Source organism: Crocodylus siamensis, chromosome 13 (genome assembly GCF_052110815.1).
Source record: "Crocodylus siamensis isolate JL-2025a chromosome 13, ASM5211081v1, whole genome shotgun sequence".
Lineage (NCBI taxonomy): Eukaryota > Metazoa > Chordata > Crocodylia > Crocodylidae > Crocodylus > Crocodylus siamensis.
In genome coordinates this window covers 24,580,814-24,596,285 of record NC_143407.1, presented here as the reverse complement: position 1 = coordinate 24,596,285, position 15,472 = coordinate 24,580,814, and the positions used below count along the sequence as shown (strand labels likewise).

The 15,472-nt window shown below is 44.7% G+C and overlaps 1 protein-coding gene across 4 annotated transcripts in view; it reads right to left on the bottom strand.

Moving 5' to 3' along the window:
* LOC149854103 (sphingosine-1-phosphate transporter SPNS2-like) overlaps positions 1 to 15,472 on the bottom strand; it is a 166,216-nt gene that overhangs the window by 37,082 nt on the left and 113,662 nt on the right. For all 4 annotated transcript variants that reach the window (XM_090026480.1, XM_090026481.1, XM_090026482.1 and 1 more), the window contains exons 4-9: positions 14,213 to 14,364; positions 12,025 to 12,091; positions 8,314 to 8,456; positions 6,676 to 6,828; positions 4,758 to 4,947; positions 345 to 410 (exon numbers count right to left, since the gene is read on the bottom strand). In XM_090026480.1, the coding sequence (XP_089882606.1) occupies positions 345 to 410; positions 4,758 to 4,947; positions 6,676 to 6,828; positions 8,314 to 8,456; positions 12,025 to 12,091; positions 14,213 to 14,364 (771 nt within the window). The remainder of the gene's footprint in view (positions 1 to 344; positions 411 to 4,757; positions 4,948 to 6,675; positions 6,829 to 8,313; positions 8,457 to 12,024; positions 12,092 to 14,212; positions 14,365 to 15,472) is intronic.

Below are 15,472 nucleotides of genomic sequence, written 5' to 3'. Positions count from 1 at the left end.
AAAACCAACGGGGGCTGTGGGTGTCAAAAATAAAACCCAAAGGAAGCCAATTCCTCAATGCTCGCTGAGCTCCACACACAGGATGGCTGTACAGTTGCTTTGGATTTCAGGGCACCATTTGAATTCTGCGGTTGTTCAGTCTAACAAATGATGTTCAAAACAAAGATAGAGAAGGATGCTTCTCTCTTTCTCAGTGGAAAAGGCAATAGCAGGCAAGAGTTAAAGGGCAGCACTGAAAGGCTGTTGCAGACATGCATCTGTTTTCCATAGCAATTTGAAAAGCTGCTTTAACACCCGCCCCCACCCCATCCCAAAGGAAAAATGCATTGTTAATATAGACTCACCATCAGTATGTCTGCTGTGATAGCCCAGTTTGAAAACAGAAGAGTTTCACCGATAAAAATGCAAATCTGTCATAACAAAACACAGAAAAAAGATTTATTCACTGGCAACCAAACGCAGGAGGAATGAGCTGCCAGAAGCTTTTCTACCCTGTCCATAAGTCCCCAGTTAATATGCTAAATGTTAAAAAAAAAAAAAAGAGAGAGAGAGAGAGAGAATCAATACATTTTTACCTAACCTCTGAGGGCTCAGATTACATCTTTGTTCACAAACATGGTTTACATTCTAGAAAATTGATGAATGAAAGGCCAGTGTCATGAGTGGTAGTTTAACATAACAAATCCAAACTGAACAGATATCTTCAGTGGATTTTACGTTGAAAAACGCAATCAGCGAGTCAGAAAAGGTACAAAGTCCACATTAAGCTCATTACTAGTAACTAGTTGAGTCTTAACTAGCAAACTGAGGATGACTTTCCTCTAACCAACCACAGAAGAGGTATGGCAGTGGGAAGGCAAGATTCCCTTGCCATATAGATCCCTGTCCCTCCTCTCAAGGACAAATTTTGGAGTCTGTAGTAATAATTTAGGCACCAGTTCATCGGAGAACTAGCCACATAATTACGTAGACCCAGACCACTCAACAGAGCACTCCAACACTTTCTGTGCAGAACTAGGGCTTTAAGCTCTACGGCCAATTCAATCCTTGGCTCAGTGGTCAAGAGACCATACCCAGATTTTCTTGCACACAAAAGAAACAAGGCTGGAATGTCTTGCGGAGAGTTCCTGCCTCTCGCACAAAGGAAGGAGCCAGTTATTTATAATTCAGCTTTGTACCATTGTTTTAACACTACATTTGTGCAGTGTTATATGTCACAATTCAATGCTGACACACAAGCATCTACCTACGTCCATGCACTGCTCAGTACATGGTTTGTACACAACATACCCTTCAGATAAGCTGACAGACTGGCTTTCTACTCAAACGGGGAGGCAGACACTTGCTAGGGTATCAAAAAAAAAAAAGCTCATTTTGTTTTGTCCGACCACTTGGCTTTTGATATGGCACCTAAAACACTAAATTCAGTGCTAAGAGATGGACCGACCACTATGGAGGCTGAAGCCAACAATGCATTTCTAAATTCAGTTCATCTGTGTTCTCTTAGGTCTGGTGCAAATTCATCTTCTAACTGCCTCAGTTCTTTCTATGCACAAACACAGTCTTCATTGCCTTAGATGCAGTCCAAAACTGTAAATATTGCCCGGTGCACTGGGCTTTGGAGTGATACTTTGGAAGCGTACTGTTTTGCACTGCCCCTCGAGTTGTGATGGTCTCCAGGAAGGAAGGAAAGGTTTGGCAACATGCCCAGTGGAACCAACAGCGTTCATCTGCCTTGTTCGTGTTGTACACATGTGTTTTTTGGTGGGAGGGAGTTGGGGGACATGGAGAAAGGGGTGTATCGTGTTCTGGTTCTAATGTGACCATGGCTTGTGTTTTGATTGTACAATGGTTTAAGTTCTCTGAACTCCTCTGACTAGCTGGTCACTGCCAGGAACAGCTTGCCTTGTTTAGCAAGTCTTAGCAGGCACGGATGGAAAGCTTCCTTCATGTGTTTCTAAAATCAGCTTTATCTACTCCCCCATTCCCCACCAGCTTGGTGACTGATCCCACTTCCTCTATTATGGTGTCTGGGCCAGTTCCCATAGCACAGCTGATGAGCCCCACAGCCTGCACAGCAAGGGACTTTAAAATGCTGGGCTGCAGAAAGCCAGGCTGAACACATGGTTTTTAGATATCCTTGAGGATGGAGACCATGGGATGGGAGAGAGGCTCTCCAGTCTCGGGGCCCCAGGGTTTCTGGTACTTCTAAAAGCCAGGCAGGAGGCTGGGGAGTCCCAGGGCGGTCCTGGGGAAGCCCAACCAGCAATCAACTGATTGTTGGACTCAGCCCCAGACTGTTCGGGAGCTCAAACCAGACTGCAATTGCTTGGGACCAACGATTAGCAGACTGTCAGATTCACACTGGATAGCCCCAAGTCTTGAACCTAGTGAGGGCTAGGAACGGCCCTGGGTCTGGGACAGAGCTGCCACCTGCTGTACCTGCAAGACTGGGCTGCAACTTGCTCACAGTCACACAGAGGAGCTGTGCCAATTCCAAACAGAACTCCCAATTCCTGGCTACCAAATCAGTGCTTTAGCTAGAAGGACAAATCTCTAATCCTTTATCACTGCTCTACAAGCGCTAAGATTGAAGTGAGATGGAGCTGTAACATCCAGGGCAGTGGGGTAGGCAGTATTAGCTGTTAACACCTACCTGAAGAAACACAACAGCAATACAAGCAAACCTGCATCCTCTACTTTTGTTCCATACACAGACATGACTTCTGCAACTTTGCTAAGTGACCAGCTAATATATTCACTGTTTATAGCTTTGTAAAATTAACTGGTTTTAGAATGTAATTCCACCCATCCTTGTATAGACGTGTGACAATGTACAAAAAGGCTACACAGAAATACGATTAAAAGTAGCACTCTCAAGAGATTAAACAACTAGGAAATTATTAAAATGGGATCAATGAATGCATAATATTTGATCATCCTTTTTGAAATGTTTGGAGAAAAACCTTTCAAGATTGGAAAGGGAAGTTTTTTTGCATGAAAAGAGGAGAATCAACACACAACAGCACAGTCAATTTAATCTCTCTCCTCCCTGCTTCAGGTATGGGAGATAAGAAAAATGGGTCTGTGTGCATTTAGGAATTAAAATTAGGGGCAGGTAGAGGGAGGTGGCAGAAGTCATCATTTAGAGCCAGCTAAAAATAAAAAAAGGGGAATGCTTTGCCATTCCAGAACATGCTCTTTCAAGCACCCTGGCATGGTCATTTTTCTGTTGCTCACTGCAGCAAAGATTGTTCCCATGAATTGCATTTCTTTCTGATTCTTTTTAAGTAGCTGCTGTGGATTTTTTATTTTTAAACTTTCTTCTCTAAGCATATAAAGACAGTGATAGCAGCCCCAGCACACACAAATCAAGGCCAGTTACCTCTAGTGCTAAGGGATCTATGTGGACTAGAAATGGCTATTTTGCATCTTTGCCTGTTTCACTTAAAACAGAGTTCTGAATCACTGCATTGACCTGCTATGGGCACGAGAAGCAAAATGCTGGGATTCTCCGAGATGAGGACTCCCAAACGGCCCTACTCCTGTCCTCCCACACTGCCTCTCAGAAGCACACCATCTCTGCCCTGTATAAGAAAGCACAGAGTTGAGCATTCAAGAGAGCTAGGATTGGGCTTCATGGAACTGCATTTTGATTTTCTGGTGCAACATGTGAGATCCAGACCTGGGACTGGATTGCAAGAGGAGTCTCTTGTAAGCCAGCTTAGGCACTGTTGAACTGGGGGAAAAAAAAGTACAATCTAGTCGGGGATGATCCTGCTTTGAGCAGGGGGTTGGACTAGATGACCTCCTGAGGTCCCTTCCAACCCTAATTTTCTATGATTTTATGATCGTGGGGAATGAAAATACAAGGGAAAGGCAAAACTTTCAATTTTTTCAGGTTCCCATATGAAACGTATCTGGTCATGCTCTTTCTGCATTCACCACATAATCAAATACTTTTCACTATGGTTCACCCAACTACTCCACTGGTTCACCCAACCAAGATTCCCCAACAGTGGCATGATCATGCATTCTGTCAAAGTCTTCTTGTGCTCTTCTGTCTGTCGATCTGGACCATCTGTTGTCTCTTTTTGTAAAAATTTAGATAACAGACTTTCTGGAGAAAAGACCATCTTTTTCTGTGTTTGTACAGCACAAAATGCAAGGGTTTGGTCACTGATAGGGGTTCCTGACTACTATGGTAATACAATTAATAATACATTGTATTCACACTGTAATGATTCCCAGTAATCCAGAAAGTGGCTCAGTTATGTGAGGTAATAGTATAGTAATTACAGGCAACAAAATGTGTGCCAGAGTGTAATTGTACTGTAACTACCATGTGCCGTGCTGCAATTACAGCCCTCCTATGATAAAGGGAGATCTCATATTTGCCTATATCAAAATGCTAGGCAAGAACAATAGCCCCTTAAGCGGTCAAAAGTAACCAAAGAGGGGAACGTACAACTTTCTGCCCGTGATAAACTTAAGCCCCAGAACCTCACATGGTCGACTTGGTGAGTTTCTAAGGCGGATGGTGAGCACAGGGAAAAGCAGTCCGTCTCTCAATGTGTTTTCAGAATGGCAACGAGAAAAGAAAAGACCAGTAAGAAGAGAGGAAAGCATAAGACCAGTGTCATAGTCCCAGATTGTGCAAGGATGAACACCGCTTCCTTCCTAGAGGGTTTGGTGTCCGGCTCAACCCGCAAGATGGTCCCTGCCCATTCACGGTTTTCACTGTGGACCATACTTACATAGGCTCCCACAATACTGCTTTTAGCAGCGACGAAGATCAGACAGATGAAGATGGCTGAACCCAGCATGCCCACAGCACAGACGAGAGGATCAGCTCGTTGTGTTTTTAAGCGGCACCATTTGGTTGCACCAGCCCCTGTGATCACACCCAGAAAGCCTGTGAAGCATGTGATTGCTCCAAAGATCAAACTATTAAAAACAAAACATTGAGAGTTAGCTGTAGAGTTTTGCACTAAAATGGAAACATTTTACAAACAAACAGAGAAACCCCAGAGGAACTCAGCTCTGAAAAGAGTGCCAGAGCTTTGAATCATGTACTGCATGGGCAATGCCCACAGGATCCAAACCTCGTATTCCTCCTCTACTGTCACGTTTCATCACAGCTCTCGCTCTCCTCCATTACCCTGTGTGCACACATAAAGGGTAGTAAAACCTACTAGCTCGTCAAAGGTCTCAAGGAGGATCACCCTTAAATAATTTAATGCAAAGTTAGGGAAGCAGGAACCTCAGGCCATTAAAACTGCATGGCAGTTTGCACGAACGTGAGGAGTAGTAACTAGAACTGGTCAAAAATATTCAAATAAAACATTTTTAACTTTACATTGTTGAAGGGGACATGAAACACGATCAGGTTTTCATTGAAAAACTGATCAAATTCTCAGTGGATGCAAAGAATTGGGGAAAGATAAAAAGGAGTTGACACACATGAGAAACAAAACCATACTTTCATCAAAACCGTTTGCAAGGAAACAAAATCCTTTCTTGCTCAGTGTGTGTGTTAACTCTGAGATGAGTCCGCTAGGCTAGAAGTGGACTATCTTTCCAACCCATTTCCCACTGCAGCTATCCACTCCTGCGGCATTCTTCCCAAATACCATGTTTTGCTTCAGGAGAGGCAGCACGTTATTCGTAACTGAAAGATAATTAAATCTACAGGATGCTTAGGGATCCCTTCAGGATGGAAGGTGATCTCCTAACATGCTTCAGCATTAAGCTCCTACAGGATATGGCATGGAGGTTTATTCAGCTTGTTACCCACAGACCTCCCCCTCATCTCTTCCATGTCCCCAGGTCAGCACTACAGGAATATTAAAGATGAAGATGGGGACAAATTTTAAATGAAGAACTTTCAAATAAAGGAACAACAGGAAAGTCAATTTCTAATGTTCCGTGGTAAGTCTGAGGTCTCTCCCACCCATAAAGATCGTGTAGTGCAGTGACGACTGATGCAACCAGCTATTCTTTTTCTGTAACCCATTAATGGAAGATGTTGCACAGGGGCAAAACCCTAACTTCCTGCCAGCCCCAGGGGAGAGGAACTAACTGGACACCTGAACTTTGGCCTCCCCATGCCAAATGCAGGCTCCCCATGCTAGCCCATCCTCCTGCAGCCTTTGTAAACATCATCCCTACTGCAACCATCTCCCACTCAATCTTAGAGCAAGAGCCAACATGGTGCTTCTGACATTACAGCAGGCCACATGCCATTCAAAGATCTCAGAGTGCTTTTCTCAGTGTGAATCAGTCAAAACTGTCTTGTGAAAGTAGTGTGACTGACATCTTAGAGGTTGGGAAGCCAAGACAGAGAACCCTTGATCCTGTTCAACACCATGCTAGGGATCAGTGGCAGGGACAGTAAAGCATTCAGACCTCTTGTTTCCCTGTCCTGCGCCTCTGCTGCAAAGCCACCTCTTCTTCCTCAACCTTCCTGGTTGCCTATTCTGGCTTCACAACAGGTTCATGCTGAAAGGGATATGAATCCCGAACTTAAACTCCAGTGATTCCATGTTGCAAAGGGCCAGGAGAAGTCACAGGAATCCTTGTAACTGTGTCTCACTCTCTCACATCAAGATCCCTGGGGTTTTCAAGTTTCCTCCAGTAAGACAGCCACTCTCCAAAACAGCAGATAAGCCTCACCTGTCCTTGGTGCTACAGGGCTGGGAACTGCAGGTCTCCACCGTCTTCTGCACCACCTGTGCTCGGTGAAGGTAGAGGGGGATCCACATGCCCAGCGCCCCCGTGGCGAAGGAGACAGCCGAGGTGGCCAGTGACGAGAACACATAACTGCGGCTGGGGAGATGGAAGAGGCAAAGCCAAGAGGAGATTTAGCTTCACAGCTGCTTTAGTTTTGCAGAGACCCTGAAGAAGCAAGAGCCACAGATGCCTCAGGAATACTGAAACCAGCAGCACTTCAACCCCAAACCCCTTACACCAGTACCCCGGGAGCTAGGTGAGGCTTGTTAGCCTAGCCACTGAAGTGAGCTTTGACAACACACAACAGGGCTTCCTGGGAAAGGGTTCATCGCCCTGTAGAGAAGGTGGGCTCTTGTGGCACTTTCCTTGCAGGCTCCCAGAGGATCAGTAGCTGGGAGGTCACCTGCCTGCAGTGATCACTGTGCTGTGGTTTGTCCTGTGCCACATAATGCTGCTTTGTCACTCTGGTTAAAGCATTGCCCCTAGTCTACAAGGCCTAGTTCTCTTCTCTGCAGGCACTTCCCTCTGTACAAAGCAGGTGGAAAATCCCATCAGGCTCCAGGCTGGTTTTGGTTAGCACTTGCTTTGCATGGGTCCAGTGACAACAGACTGCAGAGCAACAGAGAATCAGGCCCAGGGTGCATTCCTAATTCCTCGTGTTGTAGCAATTTCTAGCTTGGAAACTGTAAAATGCTGTAAACATCATCCCTACTGTTTTTTACAGTTTCAAACCACTACGTGACCACTGAATTGGAGGCTTTCAGCATACACTCAGCACTTAGGCATCAGGACATCAACTGCTCAAATGCCACTCTCTGTGCTATAATGCTATCTGCTTTCTGGCTCAGAGCACCAGGTTTCCCACCTGAGCATCCCAGCTCTGAATGGTAGAGGATCACTGATGACCAGGTACCCAAAAATATGATACACAACGAAGACAGCCGTAAATAAATTGCTAGCCCTTGTAATACTGTCCTAGCAGAGGCTGACAGCACTAGCCAACAAGGGCACATATACTCATATTCAACCCTGGAAAGTAAGTTAGCAAATGCAACTCCCTAAACAGCTGAAAGTGTGAGCCTTCACTACATGCATTTGTGTCAGCTATGAGGAGATCCTGCGAGGATATGTAGTCACCTGCAACTGTGGGAATGTGTGGACACCTGCACAAGTGTATGCATACCCTCAGTGCGTGTGGGCATTTATAGATTTTTCTCTGCAAAATTCCCTTTGGTATTTAATGTCATTCCACTTTGAGAAAGGGGTTCTTCTCCTGGTGCCCACCAGGGAATATAAAGGGTATGAGCATCTGAGAGCTGGTAACAGAGTTTGCTGCAGGCCCACTCTCATGTTTCCACACCTACACTTCAGCCTTGCTGGGAACTTCCTACAGATCCTAAAGCAAAATTTTGGATCTGAATCTTAGAAAGCTTTGATCCAAAACTGGGTTCAAAACCCTGTAAGTAGGATCCTTATCTAGTGAACAGACAACTGCGATTTCCTTTCCCAGGCCTTCTGCAGCTCCTCAGATCCCACCACTGGGTAATTGTACAGTGCAAGGAGGTGAAGCATGTCTCTTACTTTCTGAACAGTGCCTTCATGTCTCTTAGCCATGAGGTCCTAGCCTTCAGCTGTCCCCCCAGCTGTTCAACGTTGCCTCTTTTAGCAGCAGGTACCAATATTAAGATGAGCGTCCCTGTGATCATACCCAGCAGTGGAGATACCTGGAAGAAAGGATCTGGGCATTAGAACAGGATGGCAGCAGCGGTTTCCTTGACTAGTCAATAAGAAACAGATTGCATTAGTTTCGCTTCAGTGACCAGATTCAGCAGTCAGAGCCTCTACATACACTGCAGCATCTGCTCCTCTCCTTGCTTTCTCTATTATTCCCTAGGCTGTCCTAGCTCACTCCCGTTACCCCCAGCCATAGGGATGCCGTCACAGAAGTGGTAAATTTTTGTGGGATAGCTGCTATATTTAGTTTTTTCTTAACACAATTCTGCAGCGCCACGGTGCTTGGGTAACTAACTCCCAGCAGGGCTTGATTTCCAGAAGAATTTAGAGATGGTCTAGGAACAAAGAACCAGGAAAGTAAAAAGGTTTCCAGATGCTGGGGGTCTCTTCTTCCCCCACCACAATCCTAGCGTCACATGCATTCACAGCAGCCTCATCCTTCCTGCACGGATGCCTCGCCCGTCCCTTTTTTCCTCCAGCAGCTGCTTGCTGAAGCTGTGGTGCAGCAAGATGCATGTGATATTCAAGCTGAGAAGTGGAGAAAGCAGATAAGAATACTGAAGCACACTGCGGCCTGGCCTCTCACTTCCCACTCCACTAATCTGACCACTCGACAAGGCTGCATTTCCCAAAGGATCCTCTAGTGTTTTCCAAGCCACAAACACAGATCCCATTGTTGCCACTGACATTCAGTCATTGCTAGGGTGAAGCAGTGCTGCTAAACAGAGAGCATTTTCAAAAAAAGGCCAGTACCACCTCTTCTATATGTGAAGCACCCACATAAAAACTCTAGACCAACCAAAACAATCACAGGCATCAGCCTGAGGACTCGCACCTCATAGCATCTGATTTACACCCACAGTACAAAATTCCAGGTCCCAGAGATGGAGGTCCCACCCGTTTTTCCTCTGGAGGAAAGGCCCCAAACATTTCAAGAGAGGAAACTCTCTCTTCCGGTAAAAACCGTAAGAGAAAATAAAGGATTCAGAAGTTGAATCACACTTCTAACTCTAAACTGAAGTGCCTTGGGATGTTTCATGAACATTACTTTTCTAGACCTTTGTTTGTTTGGATCTGAAGAGTCCAGCTCTTTCAGGAGCACAGCATCCCCTCCTGCTCTGCCAGCACATTTAAATTATTATTGGCTGTAGAGTGATGACCGGCATCTACAGAAGAACCACCAAAAAAATTCTAGGTGTTCTGCGTAGGGTTTCCCGACTGGGCACAGACTAGCCTTGACCTCTTTCAGCTCAGCAGATCCGGTGAGATCAGAACAGTGATACAGTGGTATCGTTACCGGTGCTCTTCCGAGTTGCATCTCAGAGTGTTTTAACCTAACTCATTCCTTACCATAGCAGTGGTCAAAGCACTGGTAGTGCCTTGGTCTCTCCTGCTCTTTGGGCATTTTACACATGCTCCGGGAGGCTGGGGAAATGTCTCGGAGTGTCACGTGTATCAGCATCCCTGCACTGAAAAATGGCAGCGGGGCAGTGCTTTAACAAAAGCTCAGGCGAGCTTTAAAGTGCCCCTGCTGCTATTTTTCAGCCCAGGGATGCTGATACACGACACCGGAGTCTGCTGGAGTGTGGTAATTACGACGCTCTAGCAGACTCAATGAATCGACTCTGTTCCAACACATTGGAGCAGCCTCAATGTACGTGTATAGGTGCCCCCTGTGTCGGGCTAACTGAATGGTTTCTTTTCACTGGGTGCTCAGAGGCGATGGTGCGAGAGATGGCTAGGAGAGGATGAACTTAAGGACCCCTTCTGGATACACAACTGCCTGCAAAATACACGGGACTGGATTCAGCGGCCCAGGAGGTCCCTCCTTCCTTTGTAGTAAGCAACTGCATCACACTACTAGGTTAGGACAGACTGACTTCTCCTTATAATTTCCATATGCTTTGCATGGTCAGGTGATCAAAAGAGGGCCATGTGTTGCAACGTTTGCATCCAAGACAACAGCCCCATTGGAGGGGCAAATCCCCAGGCAGCCTAGGCCAAGAAGAGCTGTAGCCTTGACAGTTTTTTCAGTAAGAGAGACCTCATTGAAGGGAAGGAAGCAAAGGGTAACTTCCTGCAGCCAGTGACACTGGCAAGCCATTGTGGTGGTGTTGGCTTCTGTGCAGAAGGCTGGCCCAGATCTCAGTGAAGTGTGTTCGGTGGAGTGGGGTGCTTTGGTGTTGATTATGCTTTGAGCTGGCCCCCGCTCAAGCCAATTTCAACTTTAAAGCATCTCTGCCATTAGATAAGGAAGCCAATTTTTTAGGCTGAGGCTTCAGACCATTAAACTTAATTCTTTGCATTAAGCATTTATGGTTGGAAGCTGTTCCTCGCTCTCCCAACTGCTGACGGATTGTTTGTGGTGACTTTATTGGCTTTGCTTCCTGGTCACAGTCAGGGAAGAGCTGGTATCGTAAAAAGGACGACTTATTTGAGGCAGGGAATCTGCATATTTCAACACCTGTGGTTATAAATGGTATTGGCTCTAGCTCCAAGGAATGTATTGCCTTCATGAATGCCAGCACCCGAAAAAGCCTCTTGCTCAGCCTCGTACTGGCCTGACTGTCAAAGGTCAAAAAGCAGTTTTGCGGGGCCACTTCCTGCCAACTCTTTCAAGACATCTTTTTGTGCGAGTGCATGTTTTTGTGTATGTAGCACATTATCTTTCCAACACATTTATCAAGGTCCCAAGAGGTTAAAATAGAAGGAAACAGAGTATCTCAGGGCAGAAAAACATACGGAAACTGAAACAAAGTGTTTTTTCCTCAAAGCAGGAAACCATTCCTGCAGAGTTTCTTGATAGCAGGGGACTGAAAGGCTGTGGAATTGATTTAAGGTCACCGCCTCCTCTTCCCCACCCCATTAAGAAACCACCCTTGACTGATAATGAAATGATTAGAAGTCTGTTGCTCCCAGAGTGGGAAACAAACAAAAAGCCAATAGCCTCCACCTTTTTTTTTTTTTGGCCCAGCGGCTTCACAATTTTCACCTTCCATGTGCTGAATATCCATAAAAATATTTTCTAATGCCCTTCCATTTTTAATCTTCCCTTTGTCTAGCAGTCCTGTTCTCCCTTTAACCATGACACATTAAGTTTGGATCCTGACTGGGTATTGTTGGACTACATCGCATGAGAGACAGGGTTCTGCCAAGTTTCACTACCGTCCTCTTACCAAACAGGACAAAGACTGCACACACACAGACAGATACCTGGTTATTAGTGCTTTTGAGAAGTTTTCAAAATCTAAAGTTCTACTGGGGGGAAAACGCTGGAATTTCACCCCCAAAAAGGAAAATAGTGTCCATTTTAGGAAAATTTTGATGAACCAAATCACCAAAATATCCAATTTTGAATTGGTTTGATTACTTGTACAGCTGGAAGTTCTGAGGAAGAAAATTGTGAACATTAGGCACTACTCAGGTACATCAGTACACCTCATCAGGAGGGGTGTTTGTGTGTATGTGCATGCGTGCGCATGTACATGCACGTGCATGTAAACGTGCACATTAATTTACTCATGTGTCAGTTTACTGAACCTTGAGACAACTGCTTACCCGCAATGCCCAGTGCCAGTCTCCTGCTACCTGCTTCACACTTGATCCAGTGATGTATCCTAAACCACTGCAAAGTAACAAAGAAAAGAGTAGGTTTTAATAGAATATCTTAAGTGCAGCTGTTTTCAAAGAAATTAAAATCCAAAAGAGAAAGAGTCACAGTCAGTTGTTGGTTCTATGAAGTTTCCCTTTTCCTGTTGAGTGAAAAATGAGCAGCGCTAGAAGCAGAAAAGATGCATAATGTGTTAACTGTTAATAGCACAATTGGTTCCAATAAATATAGACTTGGTGGAAGTTCAGGTGCTGATCTCCAGGCTCTTCCCTTTATAAGAGGCTGAAACAGCCTCAGGATCCAAAATCTGTCTCACTCAAGCTCCCACACTCTGCCTAGCCCTGCCCTATTGTGAGTTTTGGGCCCAGGACTGGAATTAATTAAAAAAAGGAAAAAAAAAAAAAAAAAAAAAAAGCCTTCCAACTTGACACTCCATCTAAACATTTATGTACTGACTGTCCATTTAATAGAAGAAGGCCCCAAATACCCATCAAGAGATGCCATAACCTCATATGACAAGGCTTAGAGATAACATGCAGAGTCCTAATGAGAAAACACTATCAACCTACTAGGAGGTCAGAGGACCAAGCAGATCTTTTGCTTGGTGACGCTGAGTTATGTCCAGGAAATAAATGGCAGTTCTAGTTGAGTGTTGAAGCTTCTTTTGAAAATGCAGCACTCAGCATGGAGCCTGCCTGGGTTAAAGCTGCAAGGGATGTTACAGGCGGATTGGAACTTGTGAGACACCTTTATTATACAGCCTGTACAGCCATATAGATACCTGAGCAGTGCTCAGTAAGATTCCAGTACTGACCATTTGCAAAAATAGGTCCCCAAACCAAACCACTGATTCCAAGTCTCCTGGCGTTTGGGATAATTAAGACCCAGAGCCAGACTGAAGCACTTGGGTCCATTCCTAGCTGCATGCCATTACTAAGCACATTTGTCTTCAGGAGGAATTGATATGTTGCCAGCCATCGCTCAGCTAAATTCATTACGCAAACACTCTTTGTCCTAGGGCCATTTAGGAAACAGTTATTTCCATCAAGTTACGAACTTGGCCATTTCTTTTTCCTGAAGAGCAAAGGAATGCTTTTAAGCTTTGTCTTCAAGTTAACTGCCTTGATCACTAATCAGTGTGTTACCACCCCAAATCAGATGTTTTTTTACCACACTGATGGGGTTCACTGCTGTCCAGGTTTTCCCTTCAGGAAATGAACTCACTGAGTTACTTCTCCACAGGAAGCCATCTACCTCTGGAATCTGGATGCAAATTGTATGAGCTCACCCTGTCTACCACCTCACAATGCAGGGTCAGGCACTGTAGAAAAACACAGAATCCCTCATGTCCCAACAATCAGATACTGCACTGGGCTGATAAGGGAACTCAAATGAAAGACAGTGCCAGAGGAAATAACTACTATAAGACAGAATATGGCTGTTACATTCATCAGCAATCTACGGGCTTGGCTTTCCTCCATTTCTCTTTGTAAGGTTCAGCATAAACGTTCATTAGAGCATTCAGCCTTCTCTGTACTAAACTTTTAAATATATTTCCCACAGTTGCAGCTCCAAGAGTAGAAGCACTAAAATAGTACGACCACTACTGTTTTAGTTACCATGGTGTCTAGAGTTGCTCAGAGCCAAATGTCATAGTTGCATATAGGCTGAAATATGAAAGGCAACTAAGGCGGCTCTGGGAAAGCAGAAACTTATAAATCATGCATGTTCAATTGTGCACTTGCACACCTTTGAAAATTTATCTCCCACTATTAAAAATGATCCTCTAGAGTTGACAGGAATTTGGTACGACTCAACTAGGCCCAGACAACAAATGGGCAAGAAGCATCAACAGTTAAGAGAATCAGCATACCATTAGTCATATTAATCGTACAATCAATACTGTCACTATTCCAAAAGTGCACTTTGCTAATAATATGTAATACTTCATACTTATTCACTAAAAGGGCCTTAACACTGCACATGAGTTTATGGCAGAACTGGGAACAAAACCTAATTCTTCTGGTTAACTGGTTCCTCCTGTACTCACTAATCTGCAGCCTTCACTATATAAAGAAAGCCAATCAAAAAAAGTCAGCCATGTAGGATCAGTCAGAACTGCATTGGGTTGGTTACCTGCCCAGAGGGATCGCAAAGTAGAAGACGGACAGCATGAGGGTCCTGGTGTTTTTGGTAAAAAGGTCTCCTATGATGGTGGGAGCGATGGTGGAGTAACTGGCTTCACCAATGCCAACCAAACCTCGTGAGAGGACAAGGAGCCAGAAGTACTAAGAGAAGAAGAAAAAGAAAAGATTAATAAATGGCCCTGATCATCAAGCCTTCAAAGTGGTTGATAATGAAACAGTCCAGCAAGAAAAACATATCCCCATGTGACCAGAACGTAACACTTGCCCCTCTTTTCCCCTCGGTCTGCTGCCATTGGTTTTCCAGTGATGTGTTTGTAGTGATTTATACATATAAAAAGCAATAAATCCTTCTCCTAATGTGCATCTCGGAAGATGGTCTAATCCTGATGCGTTTTTCACTAGGAGAAATACTTTGGCAGCCATGTTGGGTAAAAAATGGGAAACAGATTCTCTTTTCATTCTCAGGGTGAGCTTCAACCTCATGCAATTAATGGCTCACTAGAAAGGCAGTTTTGAGTGGAGTTGACCTATAACAACCTTTGTATTCAGAGGTTTTAAACGATAAGCATAACTCCTCTTTATCAGAGGTCCCACAGCACAGTGAGTGACAAGTTAATATTGGTGCAACTTGACGGGCTCTTCAAAGTTATAGAAGAACCAATTTCCCAAAATTCAAGCAGAATTAAGTTAACCAGAATTTTCCTAGATCAGAATTTCTGTATTTTAGAGGTGCTTCTAATTCAGACAATGAACAGGCTTAGCAGCAGGTTTGGAGATGACAGGCTGAGGACCAGGTGTGCAGGGATGCACAAGGGACGGACTTTCAAAAGCATTAATGACTATTTGAACTCTGCTCTCACTGCAGTCAGTGCAAGCCACAGCAGTCAGGGGAGAAGGCCTCATCTGACGCTGAACACTTCCAAAGAATTTCACCTTAGTAATTCAGGTAAAATGCAAACACTGATGAAGAAGTAAAATTCAAGCTCGCTGGTAAAGTTGGAGAATGGCCCCAGGAACACTGGTCAGCTCAGAAAACAGCCACTGTAGCTGTTTAGAGGCAAAAATGAGGCATTCACTAACAGCCACTGCCATGGCACATCATGCACCAGTGTAAAGTTAGGTACTGATATCATTCGGGGGCGGGGAGAGCAATCTCCAGGTGCTGGAAGTGAGCAAAGATCCAATGTGCCAGAATATATGTTGGAACCGCGGCAGCAAATTCAAATCTGGTAAATCCAATATGGAGGAC